Source organism: Sorex araneus, chromosome 6, assembly GCF_027595985.1.
Source record: "Sorex araneus isolate mSorAra2 chromosome 6, mSorAra2.pri, whole genome shotgun sequence".
NCBI classification, from domain to species: domain Eukaryota; kingdom Metazoa; phylum Chordata; class Mammalia; order Eulipotyphla; family Soricidae; genus Sorex; species Sorex araneus.
The window spans coordinates 150,202,297-150,218,892 of record NC_073307.1 but is presented as its reverse complement, the minus strand read 5'-3'; the positions used below and the strand labels follow the sequence as shown (position 1 = coordinate 150,218,892).

Below are 16,596 nucleotides of genomic sequence, written 5' to 3'. Positions count from 1 at the left end.
AAGGTTCACTCAGACTCCTTTGCAGGATGTATGACAAGGAATATTTTGAAACTTTAAAACTCCATAGATGTCTAAATATAAAAATCATCTCTTTAGAAAAGTTAGGGTAAGTTCCTAATACATAATCTTATTTAGATAAACTAACAAAGATATTTTAATGATAACACAAATGACAAACACTGATGAACTATTTATGTTTTTTTAAGGACTGGATTTTAAATATGGGCTCAATGCAACTATATCTTTTAAGTAAGAATTCAGATGTGATTTTCAAGATAATATAAACATTTTCACTACCCTTTTATACTTGGGTTGTCTATTTCATTGCATTCTTTCAAATAGTATGGCTACATAAAATGTACATCCAGAGAATTTTGTATTTTACAAGAAATTTTATTTTCTGTACTTAATAAATTACTTTTTATCAGACAGAACTATTAATCTTTTACTCAAGTGTGTCATGGCATTCTTCATCTCCTTATTCCTGAAAGTATAAATTAAAGGATTGAGCAGAGGAGTTAGCATGGTATAGAATATCTCCACCATTTTATCAAAAGAGAAAGCAAATGGAGGCCGTGCATACTCAAATATGCACGGGACAAACAACATAACCACAACAGTAATGTGAGACCCACAGGTGGAGAGGGCTTTCCTCTGTCCTTCAGTGCTGTGACTTCTCAGAGAGAACAAGATGACCCCATAAGACACAAGTAACATGGAAAAGATTAGGATGCAGATGAACCCGCTGTTGGCCACCACGAGGAGACCAAACACGTAAGTATCAGTGCAGGCCAGTTTCAGTAATGGGAACAAGTCACATGCGAAATTATCAATGATATTGGGGCCACAGAAGGGCAGCTGGGAAGTAAAGGCAATTTGGATAGTGGAATGAAGAAGTCCCCCAGTCCAGGCTACTCCAATCAAAATGCCACAGAGCCTTGAGGTCATGATGGAAGAATAGTGTAAAGGCTTGCAGATGGCCACATACCTGTCATAGGCCATGGCTGTGAGGACAATTATCTCTGCCCCACCAAAAAAGTGTCCAACAAAGAGCTGCGTCATACAGCCTTCAAAGGAGATGGTTTTCTTTTCATAGAGAAGGTCAGCAATCATTTTGGGGGCAGTGACAGAGGAGAGGCACACATCCAGGAAGGATAGGAAAGCCAGGAAGAAGTACATTGGGGAGCTCAAGAGCTGTGGACTGCTCAGGATGGTCACCACAATCAGCAGATTGCCACCGACCGTTGCAATGTAGACAAACAGAAATATAACAAATATTATTTTCTGAACATCTGGATTCTGTGAGAGTCCCAGGAGGACAAATTCCGTTACAAAACTTTGGTTTTTCATGAATTCCCAGGAGAAGATCTAAGCTACCAGAGCAGGCAGTATCTGCAAAAGAATAAAATGCACACAGCACATCTTTCAATAACATGTACACCAACAATATATTTCATTCTTGGGTAAATTATCATAAATTCTCTACATTATGAGGTGCAACATTAGAAAATTGTAAAACGAGGTGGTGTAAAACAGTTTGTCATATGTGATGGAGAACATGCTATTAACTTGTATCAGAAAGCCTTAATTTTCACAATCTTATGTGAAAATATTAAGAAGTAATATTTTTGTCAATAGTCAATTCTAATTATTTAAAATTTAATTTATCTAATGAATTATAAAGAGTGATCCTTTTAGTTTTTTGATTTATGAGTGTTTGATACATGATCATTCTTTTTATTTCCTCCTTCTTTTCTATATTTTATTCACATATAAGCATGCAACATACATACACACTTAATTTGTAGCCTGACACTTTATTTTATCAACTTTTTAATTCTACTGTTTTGATGACATTGTGAGTTCTTGATTTACAATACCATATCATTTGTCAATAGTAATAATTTGAAGCATTTAGCACTTTAGCTATTTTTCTTGCCTTCTTGTAGTTAAGAATCAATAAAAAAATCTTAGGTAGTAGTGGTGCAAATGTACATATTACTGGAAAGCCTTTAACTTATCCCCATGAAGCATAATGTTGCACTGGATTGTTGATTATGGTCTTTATGATTTCTTCAACTTGCATATTGTTAAGGGTTTTAATATATCAATTGTATCCTGCCTAAATCTTCTCATCAAGGGTGCGAGGGAGATGGGACAGTGGAGGGTTAATGAAACCATGGTTGTAGAGTGGTTTAACTAGCATTATCAGAAACAAACAATACTATAGAAACTATTGTCACCCATACTACCTCAATAAATCTTTTTTAAAAAGAGAATAGAAAATTAAAAATTAGAATTCACATCTGATTTTCAGTTTTGAGGAACAATTATTCATTAGTTGTGTTAAGCATTGTATTAGAGTATGAAAGGAACCATTTTTGACATCTTTGATAAGCAGTATAACTTATCTACAAATAAAATAGGAAAAATGCATCAAAATTCAAAGTATTTTAAAACTCATACTTTTCTCACTAATTTTGTGAATATTAAATTATATAGAGTATTTAAGATGACTTATTTATGGTTTTTTTTTTTTTTTTGCTTTTTGGGTCACACCTGGCGATTCACAGGGGTTACTCCTGGCTCTGCGCTCAGGAATTACCCCTGGCCATGCTCAGGGGACCATATGGGATGCTGGGATTTGAACCCGGGTCGGCCGCGTGCAAGGCAAACGCCCTACCCGCTGTGCTATCTCTCCAGCCCCGACTTATTTATGTTTTTAAAAGGCACAACCCCTAGGAAAATGCTGTTTTATTAGTATACATTTACACAACGAATATTCATGTGTTGATTGTTACTAATTATTTAAAGTAAAGTATAGAATTAATTAAAAATATGTACCATTACCATGCAAATTTTAAATTCAATGATGCCAGTAAGAGCCATTATTCTATCAGAATCACCTATAAACAGTCTCTGTTTTATCTTATTATCCTCTCTTTACTAGAGAAAACTTATTCTGTAAAAGAAAAAAAATTGGTTCCAGAGAGATAGTGCAGCAGGTAGGACACTTGCTTTGCACTGGACTAACCTGTCTGTCTGGCATTACATATAATCCTGGTGCACTTCCAATATGGTCCCTCAGTACAGAACCATGTATAAGCCCTGAGCACCATCAAGTGTGGTCCCAAAGCCAGAAATCAAATTTGAATTAAAAATAAAAGATAAGAGCTGTTCACCTTTATCGAGCAGAATCTCCAGAGAAACATCTATTTCAAATTAATACAATATCTTGTGAAATATAGTTTTCATAGATAGCTTGTGAGTGCATAACACAGAATTAATGTGAGCATGATTTCCATTCATTATCCATAATTAGAATATGCAAAATGTTACCTACGATAGAATGCCCTTAACCAATAGAGGTTGCCATCCTCTCTGACTTACAAACCTGGAAAACTTTCCCTTTGCTTGTCCAGAAAATTACTAAAACACTTCATTTTCCATAGACTCAAACAGCATCTAAGAATGATTGTGTTAACACACACAGCAAGAGGTGTTACATTTATATGGATATTAGTATACACATCTTCTATATTTAATATATAAGTAAGGGTATATTATTATCACAATTGTGCTTTCATCATCTCATGAATATCAAGTATAATGGTCAAATAAAACAATGTTAATAAAGCTTTATGCTATTAGCTGCTTTTGATTTAATTGAGAGCATCAGATTCAAACACACCTATCTTCTAAACTAGTCTCCTCTATGCATTTCTATTATATCATGGAGCAAATGACTTAAAGTTTCAGGTCTACATATTCTAATTTTGTAATTCTTTTTTTTTTTTTTTTTTTTTTTTGCTTTTTGGGTCACACCTGGCGATGCACAGGGGTTACTCCTGGCTCTGCACTCAGGAATTACTCCTGGCGGTGCTCAGGGGACCATATGTGATGCTGGGATTTGAACCCGGGTCGGCTGCGTGCAAGGCAAATGCCCTACCCCCTGTGCTATCGCTCCAGCCCCATAATTTTGCAATTCTTTTAATTAGAATAACTTTTATAAAATTATCTTGTGAGAAAAAATAAGAAAATACATGCTAAAACAAATGTATTTCCAAAAGAGATAGTGTCAATACATCCCAAAGCTAGGGACACAGAGAAAATGAAAATGAATTTATTTGTAACTTATGTTTCATCATGACTACAGATTTTAAGTATATTTTCTAGTCACTTATTTATGAAAATCATATAATTTTTTGGATATAGGCAGATACAGAGCTTAAAAATCATGTAAGATTTGCAAAAGTCTTAATAATGTTAAGATAAATTACTAGTACCCTGAATCCCCTGGATTTGAAGGTGTCACTCACTTTTTTTCAAGTAAGATAGCATTCATTTTTATATTAATTTCATTGAAAAATATCATAAAGAGAAAGAGCATTAATAGCAGAGGCGTGATCATTCATAGAGCCAATCAGCAGGCATCCTTTGTTAGCTGGTGATGAATTATAGATGGTTCGGGAACTAATTGTGCAGTCACTATTTAGGAATACTGCCTACCTGAGAAACATAATGGACGTGATTATTCAGAATTTTAATGTAAATAAAAATCAGTTATCAACATTATTTAATTTCACTGTTTTATTGATACCCAGAGGACTCTCCCGACCTTGGGTTTATTTTTGGTGGGGGATGATTGTCCACACCTGGTACTGAATTCTAGAACAGGAATAGAGATGTTATATGAAAAGATAAGGATCTGTGAATACAACAGGATATTTTATTGAGAAAGAAAAGAAAATTATTATCTCATAATTTGACAAATTTGTTTTGGTAATATTGGAAGATATTCATCAGAAATTAATATAAATTTTCATATACTGGTGATTAATCTACAGTCAGAAGATATTTGAAATTTTAATGCAGCCGAAGAATAATATATTCTTTTTTTTTTTTTTTGCTTTTTGGGTCACACCTGGCTCTGCACAGGGGTTACTCCTGGATCTGCACTCAGGAGTCATCCCTGACGGCGCTCAGGGGACCATATGGGACACTGGGAATTGAACCCGGTCGGCCGCATGCAAGGCAAATGCCCTACCCGCTGTGCTATAACTCCAGCCCCAAGAATAATATATTCTTAAATACAATTGTTAACACATCATTCATATTTCTCATCCTCAAAAAGCTCAAGAGAAGGAGATCAGATGTAACTATAATCTTCTACTTTTTTTTCATTTTATTCTGCTTTTACTTGGGGGCCACACTCAGTGGTGCTCAGAATTTTTTTCTGGCTCTTTGCTCAGGAATTATTCCTGGCAGGGCTCAGGGGATCCTATGAAATTCTGTGGACCAAACCCAGTGTTGCAAAGTGCAAAGGAAACCCCTAATTGCTGCACTATCACTCCAGCCCTTGTCTTGTTTTCTATCCAGAATAATTAGTTTAAGTACTTGGAACTAACATGCTAACGTACTGTACAATTTTATAATGAATGGTTTAATTATTGGAAACTTTATACAAAATGTTACTTCTTTTATCTAAGGTTCCTATCCTCAAAATTCACAGTGATATCAATTTAGCCCTACATACTCCTCTAGGAAGAAGCATATTCCAATCCTGATTGCCATAGAAAATTCTACAGTCTTTTGTTCCCATTTCAACTCCTGAAAGCGCTGTGTGTGTCTCAGTGCTCCTCCTGGCCATTATCTCTAGACTCAGGGATCTCTTGGGGATCTGACCTTGTAATTGACCTCCATGGTAACCCCACAGCCAAGAATTTCTTTCTGATGATTGTGGCAACAAAATACTTTTTTAATAATGTAATGACTCTTAGTACAAATTTCAGTTTTCACCTTTAAGTGGGTGCAATTTTCAAAATTATAGGAAAATTCGTAGTAGATTTAAGGAATTAGTGTGGCTTGGAGCATAGTGACATCTCAACAGACTGTAGTGCGTGCAGGAGGCTGAATTTGAGGCACCACCTGGCCCCCCGTACTGGGAGTGATCCCTGAGAAGAAATGCAGGAAAGCTCCTGAACAAACCAGGTGTGAGTCATTCTAAAAGAATATAATAAAACTCCATTATTTTCTTCCCTGTCGAATGTTCCTTAAACCCATTGTAAATATGATTCAATATTACTGTTTAACATAATAAAGGTTTATTTATTTGTCTATCTACCTAAACACTGTACTTTGTACTTTTCATAATCATCTGGGAATTATATTCTCTTCTCTGATCCTTCTCTCTACTCAAAGTAGAGTTGTGTGGGTTTATCTGAATATTGAGAAATTTGGTGTACTAACATTGATGTAAGTTTTAAATTCTCCTCTCTGTTTTTCTAATATTTATATATATATATATTTCTTTTTGGTTCACACCCGGCGATGCACAAGGGTTACTCCTTGCTCATGCACTCAAGGAATTACTCCTGACAGTGCTCAGGTGACCATATGGGATGATGAGAATTGAACCCGGGTCATCTGTTTGCAAGGCAAATGCCCTAGCCGCTGTGCTATTCCTCAGGCCCCTTTTCTAGTACTTTTACAAATGCATTATTAAAATTTATGACTTCATGCTGACTGAGTTTATTTAAAGAATAAAACAAAACTGTGCAACTAATACAAAAGCATCTCAGACTACCTCCATTGAAACATATCTGTTCAATTGAGGACAGAAAGGTCAAAATTTTTTATGTGATTCTAGTCCATTCTTCAGCATGAAAAATAATACTTATAGTTTTAAGAACTATATCACAATTTTAATCCTTCCTGAAATCACAAAAATACAAATTACACATCTCACCCTCTGTCAAAATATCAAATATCAAATTTGCAATATTGATAACAATTATAAAATTTATTGGACTTTTTCTTTTTAAATGAAGGACTCGCTTTGTAACATACATCACTTTTTCAAGTCAACTAGGCTTTTAGTGAAATACTCAATGGCATGTTTCATATCAATAGTCTATGAACTGTGAAAAGTATTTGCTTCTCAGTGCACCTAGTATCAGTCTCTATATAGCTCCTCGAATCTCAAACACCTGAGTGAAAAGAGTACTTGTGTTACCTGATAAAAGAAAGCTATAGGAAGAATAAATGAAGTGCTGATGGAGAGCTGAGACAGAGTAAGACATGCTATTCTAACAACAGTGACTCCAAACACACTCCCAGAATATTTGTTTTCATATACCACATATTAATGACTGTTTATAATATCACAAATGCTGTTTTTTGACACAGATATGCTATTTTATTTGTGTTTTCAAAGTCTCGGAACTTGGAACTATAATAAAATATTCTTAAGTATAATCAGATTCAGAAAAGTTTATGACTAGTTCTCATGCACACAATTAAATGACAGGCCTGTGATTTTAGTTAATTCAGAAGAATGAGAGGCAATACTTACAGTTTTAAGTGCTATATCACAGTTTTTAATCCTTCCTGAAATCACAAAAATTCAAATTATACATCTCACCCGGTGTTAGTCTCTAGAAAGTTCTGGTGATGACAAACTCCTGTTCTCTGTGGATAAATGCCCATCCAGAGGCTGATCAACAAGTGAAGGTTGTTCCACAGTCCTAATACTACTTCTATGGGGAAAATTACGAGTATCTCTGACTGACAGACTAGAGAGTGTTTTCCATTCCTTGTGCAGCACTGCTCTCAACATGATTTGGGATGGGTGGGGATAAAGAAACCCAAATTGCCTCCGATTTCTGAATGTCATTTAAGAGGTTTACCAGGGAAATTATGGACCTAGAGAATTCTCTCTCATTCTCCTGGGAATGTGGAAATTTCCAAACAATAAGGTCTTCAGTGCTTGGTACCTTACTCAACTTTAATGTAGCTAAGTAATTAGGATTTTTATTTTTCAGTCTTTACACCTGTTTTATAATTGCTCCTCGATTTCTCTTTGACGATGCTTTCATTCCCATCAGAAGAAAGCATTGGATATTTATGGGTGAAATATATTGGATTTGCAGAATAAGCCTGAAATTTCTAATAGATAATCAAAGTTTTAATATCTCAGTTCAGAAACTCACGATTTTTTAGATTTGCAAGAATTTACTGTGGAACTGTATCTCTGGCGTTATTTTTATGTTTATCAAAAGTCAATAATAGATGATAGGATTAATTTATTAAAAATTTACAATGTATGTGGAGTTATTCCTTGGAATATTTCACTTAATTTTAAAGAAAATATTATTTTCATAGTACCCATTTATGACTCATACGGCTAAGAATTATAGAAGCTATCAGCTGAGAAAAAGGAAAGGTAGAATTTAAACTCAAGCACCTACATTCTAAAGTTGTATCTTCTTAGCTTGCTTGAATCTTAGATTTCTATTGGTAGGAACGGACCTTCATGTCAAGCACCCAAGTCCTTCTTTCTCAAACATGATATTCTATATTCATAAGTAAGCCCAAGACACCTCCCAAAATTCTATCAGTTAACTAAACCATAGTGTAACTATTCTGAGCAACAGGAAATTAAGAATCACACCATAAATACACTCTTGCTATCATTGAACAATATATTCTCTCTAAATAAAGAATATCAGTTGGAAAAATAATTATTTCATGACATTTGTTTGAGATAGGCAGAATTTGACTAACAATTCCTATTACCTATAAACATAAATGTGTAAACATGAAACATTCTTCATATAAGAGAAAGTATGATTGTCAGAAAATCATGTTTTTTTACTGATTGTTAAATATTTCTCTGTATTAGTACTGTGACCGATGCCTAAATAAAAATTCATTTCCTTGATAGACTTTTATATTTCCAATTGCCTATCTTATAAATTTCAAAGGTGGCATGGATTAATTTTTTATTCGCTCTATTTCTTCATATTTTGATAATCATTTTAGTGATTCAATATTATTCAGTGTGCTACAATATTATTCCGTATACTATTTTATAACTCAGAACTTTCTGAGCATAATATTATTTGCAGAGCCTGGCAAGCAATCCATGGCATACTGAATATGCCAAAAAGAGTAACAATAATGGTCTCACTACTCTGACCCTCAAAGAACCCCCAGTATGTCATCAGGCTACACTAGCATGTGACAGGGATGAATGGAGATGTTAATGGCTTCTGCTCGAGCAAATCGATGAACAACGGGATGACAGTGATACAGTGATACAGTAATAATTATTATCAGTAGGTTTGACTTAGTATTCATATATAGTGATAGAAGGAAATTTATATATATATATGTATATATATATGTATATATATATATATTTGCCACATTAAGTAGTGCTCAGGGATGACTCCAGGCCAGGGATTGGGGATCACATGTGGTGGTCAGGATAAAACACAGCTTGGCAGCATGCAGGGCAACTACTTGCACACAGTACTATTTCTCCAGTCCAGTTACAAAGAATTTTATATGATAGTACAACATGAATTTTGGATCTAGAAGTTCAGAATTCCTAGCAAATGAACAGATTGACCATCAATATTCCAAATGCCAACGAAGTAGAGTTATAGTCTATTCAGATTCTAGGTCTACTCATTACTCACAACAGCTCATTGGCTATCTAAATATTTCAACTTTAATCTCTATGTTAATGGGATTCATAAGAAATTTGTATTTCTACCTTCTTTGATTAACGCATTGCTTTATTTTCTGTTTTTCTGCAGATTGAGTTCCTCTGAGGGGAGATGAACAACTAACACAAAACACATAGAGTTCTTGCATTTGAATAAATGTTATCAACTTGAGTCACGAATAGAAAGCTACTTGTGACATCATATGCATTTATGACATGAAACGCAATTTTGTAATTGAAAAACTGTTAGAAGCCACTTGTCACCCTTGGTTTCCTTCCATGTGCTATTTGATAGGACTCTGTGTTAAAATATTAAGTCCAACTTCTGTAAATTGGGTGCATCAGTTGAGTCACAATGTTCTTACTTAGTATTCTTTACATATCATCTGACATCTAAAAGACTATAGTGGAAAGAGATTTTTTTTTTAAATGTCTGGTTAAGTGTCAAAAACTAAAGCACGCCAAGGGGCGTGTGCACTCAAGGGCTCTCCGAGCAGCTCTGTCTCACCGCCCACGTTTGGTGCTCTGGCACAGCTGTGTGCTCTCGGTCAAGGGCAGGCAGCAGAAGGAAGAAGGCAAAACTGGTTGCTCGATCAGTTCATTTCATTTTCTCTCTCTGCTTCTCTCCCAGCTCTTGATCTCTCTCAGTATCTCTGGATCTGGCCCCCCAACCACTCTTACAGCATGAGGGGGTTGGGGCTTACACATAGGTGTGGTCACCATCAATAGGGGTGAGATTCCTTTCCCATGGGGGGATGCTTCTCCTAGGACTGATTCTCTTTCAGCAGGAGGATCCACCCAAGGGCGGAGTCCCATGAGTGTGTTTCTCCTCTCCTTATCCAGCAAACATATAAGAATTCATAATATTAATCCTTTTGTATGGACACAATAAGAGATGCATTAAAGCTTATAGAATTGCTCTCCTGGGGCCATCTCGATCTTAGACTACAGTGCTCAGGCAGGATCAGTCTTTCCTATTCCTAGCAGGGTCCTAGTCTCGTCATTATTTTTAGATCATGACAGCATTTGTCTATGATCAAACTCTTAACTTTTAGTTAAGAATTAGGCACTTTTGCCAGGCCCATCTCGATGCCAGGTAGCACATAACTCACGGCCTGCCCTGGATCCGTCCCATCCCTCATTGGGACCTTGCTTTTGGGGTGCTAGGAACTGAGGGCAACTGAGGCTTAAGTGGAGAAAGAAGATGCCTGGGAATGAATTATATTCGAAGCCAATTAAGTCCCAAGTTACAAGAGCATAATATTGTCTTCTTCTGTCTATACAAAAAGGACATTGCTTTAAAGTAAATTATTCAAAAGGCATAAGGAGAGGAGAAAGGCAATATTATAATATTCAGTGTCCTAGGAAGGTCTGACCTTACAAATTAGCAGAGTCAGATTAGGGGAATGCTGATTAACTGTTTTGGGGAAGAGAGCATAGAGGAGTGATTACCGCTAAACAAAGGTATGGGAGTGACTCAAGAACACCTTGATGGGTGTGACTGGGGTAAGCCTATACTTCTGAAAAACTGGGATGAGCTCCTTGAGGCAAAGGGTCGGAAAGGACAAAGTATGTCATCCTACAGTTAAGGAGAGCTTAATAAAGAATGAGTGCTAACAGAGAATTAACACAAAATAACGCGTGTGCTTCATTTCCAATTCATATTTAATGTGAAAATAAAAATTAAAACAAGATGGGGGCCAGAGCAATATTACAGTGAGTAGGGCATTTGCCTTAACTGCAGCCAACTGGGGTTCAATCCTCAGCATCCCATATGGTCCCCCAAGCACCACCATGAGTAATACCGGAGTGAGAACCAAGAGTAACCCTTGAAGATAGCTGGGTGTAATCCGAAAAGCAATAATAAATAAACAAACAAACAAATAAATAAAATGATCCTTTGGTTTTTAAAAATATATTTTATTATTAAATTTTTTTGTCAGCCACTTCCCCAAATAATTGTTTCCAGTAACAAATATTTATTGAGTGTGAATTATTTCACACATGCTGTCCTATAGATACTGATATATCACTCATTTTCTGCTTGCAAATCTTTCAAATTAGTAAACATAATACAAATTTAAAAAACTGACTCTGAGCCAAAGGTGTAGATCATTGAGTGTGATCTAGTTAAATGATAAGCCTATAGTTCTATGAAATTCAGAATGCTCAAATACAACATCCATCATTTTACATGCTATATTACAAAGTGGGAAACTTTTTTAAATATTTCAGGTAAACCAGGGATTTTTTGACTGAAATATCTCAGCCTTTTTGGAGTCGAGATGCACAACCTCCCCCACCTCCTGTACTTCCCAAAATGTCGGTAGCCACCACATTTCACCCCCACTGCCATGTAGGCTCATCTACCTGTCCTGTTTCAGAGACTCATAATCAAATCTCCAAAGAAATCAATAGGGGCCAAAATTTCTTTGATGTACTCTCCTGGATGTCATTTCTGGGTTTAATTTAAAGGAGTATGACTCAAGTTTCCATCCCTTAAAAGCCCCACTGTACTCAGATCCCAACATCTGCCACAGTGCCCCAGATGGACTGCCTAGTTAAATATTCTGGATTTTTCTAGAGTGCATGGCCAAATTCATGGCCATGCCATTCATTTAAAGTCTACAATTCTAGCACTCCAGTACGTGTACCTGGGTGATTGGTTAGAAATGTAACGTTTGCTCTCTTGCTAGCACTGTAGCAGTGACGTCCATTGTTCATTGATCTGCTCGAGCGGGCACTAGTAAGGTTTCCATTGTGAGACTTCTTGCTACTGGTTTTGGCATATTGAATACACCCTGGGTAGCTTGCCAGGTTCTGCCTTGCAGACAAGATACTCTCGGTAACTTGCTGGATCTCCAAGAGGGACAGAGGAATCGAACAAGGGCGGTTGCGTGCAAGGCGAACGCCCTGGCCGCTGTGCTATCGCAACAGCCCCCAAGCCCATGATAAATTATTATATATTGCTTGTTACATGTAACTGGTTAAAGGAATGATCAAAAAATGCTTCAGTAAAAGAAAATTTGTGAAAATTTCTCTATTTTGCCATGGATATATGAAGTCCTTATCTGGGGGTTATCACAGCTGTTTTTGTTAGTTAAGTCTTCTGTGGTACTGTTTCAAGGTCTCTGGTGGGAGTTGGGCCCATTTCCACCCTATCAAAATCCCAAAAGCTGGACCCACACCCCAACAATTGTTGCCATGACTCTGGGTGGATTCCACTGCCTCACTGAGTTCCACAGAGAAGCTAACCTGATGAACATTTTTGGTACACGATGGATTTTATGGTCCCAAACTCTGGGCCTCAATGAAGTCGAGATGTACAACCACCTCCCACCTACCTGTATTTACCTGGTACTGGACCCATGATCCACTGCCTCTGCCTTTAAGTTCAATTACCTGCCACGTTTCAGAGGCTCATAATTAAATCTCAAAGGAGATCAACTAGCAGCTAAAATTTCTGTGATACCCAGTCCTGCTGAGACCTCCAGGACAATGTTTGTAAGAGAGTAAGACAAGTTTTCCCCCTGCCAAAGTTTTGACAATCTCACTCATACCCAAACATCCTGCACCATTATTGCAGCTGGAACATCCAGTTAAATATTCTGGATTTTCTGGAGAGTATGGCCACACATGGCCACACTATACCTCGAAGTCTACAATACTAGCATCCCAATCGAAACACCCTTTATTAGATGGAATATAACTTAGATGCCATATAATCTTGTCTAAATCATTTTAGATACCCATAGTACTATAGGATATCTCTATATGATATAGAGCACAGTATGGGCCCCTGTTGGGAAAAACTGATCTAAAAATGTCAGGAGAAGAGGAACAACAAGCATTATTTTCGAAAAATCATAGGTGATCTCCATTAAATCAACCTTTATGTTAAAACAGGATGTTGTGAGGTGAATTGACAGGAAGATAATGTGCAACCAGAAGAGCCAGATAATGCCATGTTTCAATTTAATAATCAAGTGAAGATTTGAGGCCATAAGCAGAGGAAAGCAGTACAAGGCCATAAGCCTGTTTCAGTTCAGTTAAACACCACACCTTCTGTGGCTGGATTCAGCCATAATTTCTTCACATTGTGAAAATTTGGGAATATGGACTTCAAAGTATACACTATCACCACTTTTGAAAAACTCAATTTTTATTCTGATATGTTGAATTGTTTTTCATCTGGATATTTGGCCATACAAAGCTGTTTTCATGGGTTTTCCTGGACTCAGAACACAGGGAATACTCCTGGATGGGGCTGAGATCAGGGCCCATGTTGGTTGGTAAGGATTAAACCTGGATTCAGTTGCATTGGAGGCAAATGCCCTTCCTGCTATATTGTCTCTAAAGCCTTGGTCCGTTGACATTTTAGAAATTTCAGATTCTATCTTAAGCTGAAAAATAAACTTGTACAACATTCCCTTGCTATTTTTGCTTTATGATATGTCCATACAATATAGCCTAAATTATCTATATAATTATAAATTATCTGTATAATTATCTAAATTATCTGGGAACGTGAGCAGCACGTCCATGCACATGGTGTGTGGCATGTTTGTCAGCATGCAAATTCTTGGTTACAATATACCAATGGACCAAAAAACTGGGAGCACCTGTAAGGGAGATTAGAGGTCACCCCAAAAGCCTCCCACCTGCGCAGCAGAGCCTGACTATCCATGACAATTCAATACGCCAAAAACGGTAACGATAATGGACCTCATTCCTTGGACCCTAAAAGAGCCACAAATATAGCAGCATTGAGAAAGACAGACATAGAGAGGCTGCTAAAATCTCTTAGCTGAATTAGGCTGCCAAAATGAAGAAGGACTAAATGATTGTCTGCACTTTCAACGCATGTTCTCTGGTATCAGAAGCATCCATTGATGACCTGATGGTGCAAGCACAGAAGACCAAGTACAAATGTGATTTGAAGACGACCGGTGAACTAGAGCTATTACTGACTGGATTCCACCAAATGTCAAAAGAATGCCTGGCCGCCCACCTACAAGATGGTTGGACTTCTTCATCAAGACCCTGAACGGATGTTTTGATTCTCTTCATGTTCCAATGGCAAGCAGATGTCATTGGGCTATATACTAGCGTGAGACAGAGATGAATGGAGACATTACTGGTGCCCACTAGAGCAAATCGATGAGCAACGGGATGACAAGTGACAAGTACCTAGTGTATTGTTATTTGGGTGCAAATTAAAAAAAAGTATTGTGAAAATTAAAATGAGTTTTCAAAAGTCTTTTAGAAACTAGAATTAGAAATTACATGCAATTTTCTGTTTTCTACAAAAATACAACATAGTTCAAATTTTTCAAACAAGGTTATTATTAGAAACTTTTACAAAGCTGACTTAAAGTCCTGGTGGCCAAATTAACTATGCTATGTGAGATAAGATGTTCTTGAGAAGAAATTGAACTCTGTGCTAAATCTAGAAAAGGTTTATAAATATCAAACTAGCAGAATCTTTATTGGATAAATGTACTCAATGAATACTTAAGCAGTTAAACAGAGCAGAGAAGGTTCAATCAGACTCCTTTGCAGGATATATGATACAGAATATTTTGAAACTTTAAAACTCCCTAGATGTCTAAATATAAAAATCATCTCTTTAGAAAAGTTAAGTTTGGGGCTGGAGCAATAGCACAGCGGGTAGGGTGTTTATCTTTCACGAGGATGACCCGGGTTCGATTCACAGCATCCCATATGGTCTCCCAAGACTGCCAAAGTAATTCCTGAGTGCAGAGGTAGGAGTAATCCCTGTGCATTGCTGGTTGTGACCCAAAAATTAAAAAAAAAAATTTTTTTAAAGTTAAGTTTAGTTCCTAATACTTAATGATATTTAGCCAAACTCACAAAGGAATTTTAATTATAACACAGATGGCAAACCGCTGAAGAATACTTTATGTTAATTATTCTAATGACTTAATTTTAAATATGGGAGCAATTCAGTTCTAACTTTTAATAAGAAATCTGAAGCGATTTTCAAGATAATGAAAACACTTCCACTAACCCTTTATACTTGCGTTGTCTGTTTCATTGCCTTCTTCCAAATAAACAGCTACATGAAGTTTACACCCAGAGGATTTTATATTTTAGAAGAAACTTTATTTTCTGTACTTAATAAGTTACCTTTTGTCAGACAGAACCATTAATCTTTGCCACAATCTGCTCATAGCATTTTTCACCTCCTTATTCCTGAAAGTATAAATTAAGGGATTGAACAGAGGAGTTAGCGTGGCGTAGAATAACCCCACCATTTTATCAAAAGAGAAAGCAGATGGAGGTCGTGTGTACTCAATTATACACGGGACAAACAACATAACCACAACAGCAATGTGAGAGCCACAGGTGGAGAGGGCTTTCCTCTGTCCTTCAGTGCTGTGACTTCTCAGAGAGAACAAGATGACCCCATAAGACACAAGCAACAGGGAAAAGATTAGGATGCAGATGAATCCGCTGTTGGCCACCACTAAGAGACCAAACACGTAAGTATCAGTGCAGGCCAGTTTCAGTAATGGGAACAAGTCGCACGCGAAATGATCGATGATATTGGGGCCACAGAAGGGCAGCTGGGAAGTAAAGGCAATTTGGATAGTCGAATGAAGAAGTCCCCCAGTCCAGGCCACAACAATCAAAATGTCGCAGAGCCTTGAGGTCATAATGGTAGAATAGTGTAAAGGCTTGCAGATGGCCACATACCTGTCATAGGCCATGACTGTGAGGACGATCATCTCTGCCCCACCAAAAAAGTGTTCAAAAAAGAGCTGGGTCATACAGCCTCCAAAGGAGATGGTTTTCTTTTCATAGAGAAGGTCAGCAATCATTTTGGGGGCAGTGACAGAGGAGAGGCACACATCCAGGAAGGATAGGAAAGCCAGGAAGAAGTACATGGGGGAGCTCAAGAGCTGTGGACTGCTCAGGATGGTCACCACAATCAGCAGATTGCCACCGACCGTTGCAATGTAGACAAACAGAAATATAACAAATATTATTTTCTGAACATCTGGATTCTGTGAGAGTCCCAGGATGACAAATTCCGTTACAAAACTTTGGTTTTTCAT

General features: G+C 37.0%; 2 protein-coding genes across 2 annotated transcripts; both read right to left on the bottom strand.

Moving 5' to 3' along the window:
* Nucleotides 1-414: 414 nt before the first annotated feature.
* On the bottom strand, nt 415-1,350 carry LOC129405696 (olfactory receptor 4C15-like). The gene has a single exon (XM_055142787.1). It carries the CDS (start codon nt 1,348-1,350, stop codon nt 415-417), a length of 936 nt encoding a protein of 311 aa, XP_054998762.1.
* A 14,310-nt stretch (nt 1,351-15,660) lies between these two features.
* LOC129405776 (olfactory receptor 4C15-like) lies at nt 15,661-16,596 on the bottom strand. The gene has a single exon (XM_055143167.1). It carries the CDS (start codon nt 16,594-16,596, stop codon nt 15,661-15,663), a length of 936 nt encoding a protein of 311 aa, XP_054999142.1.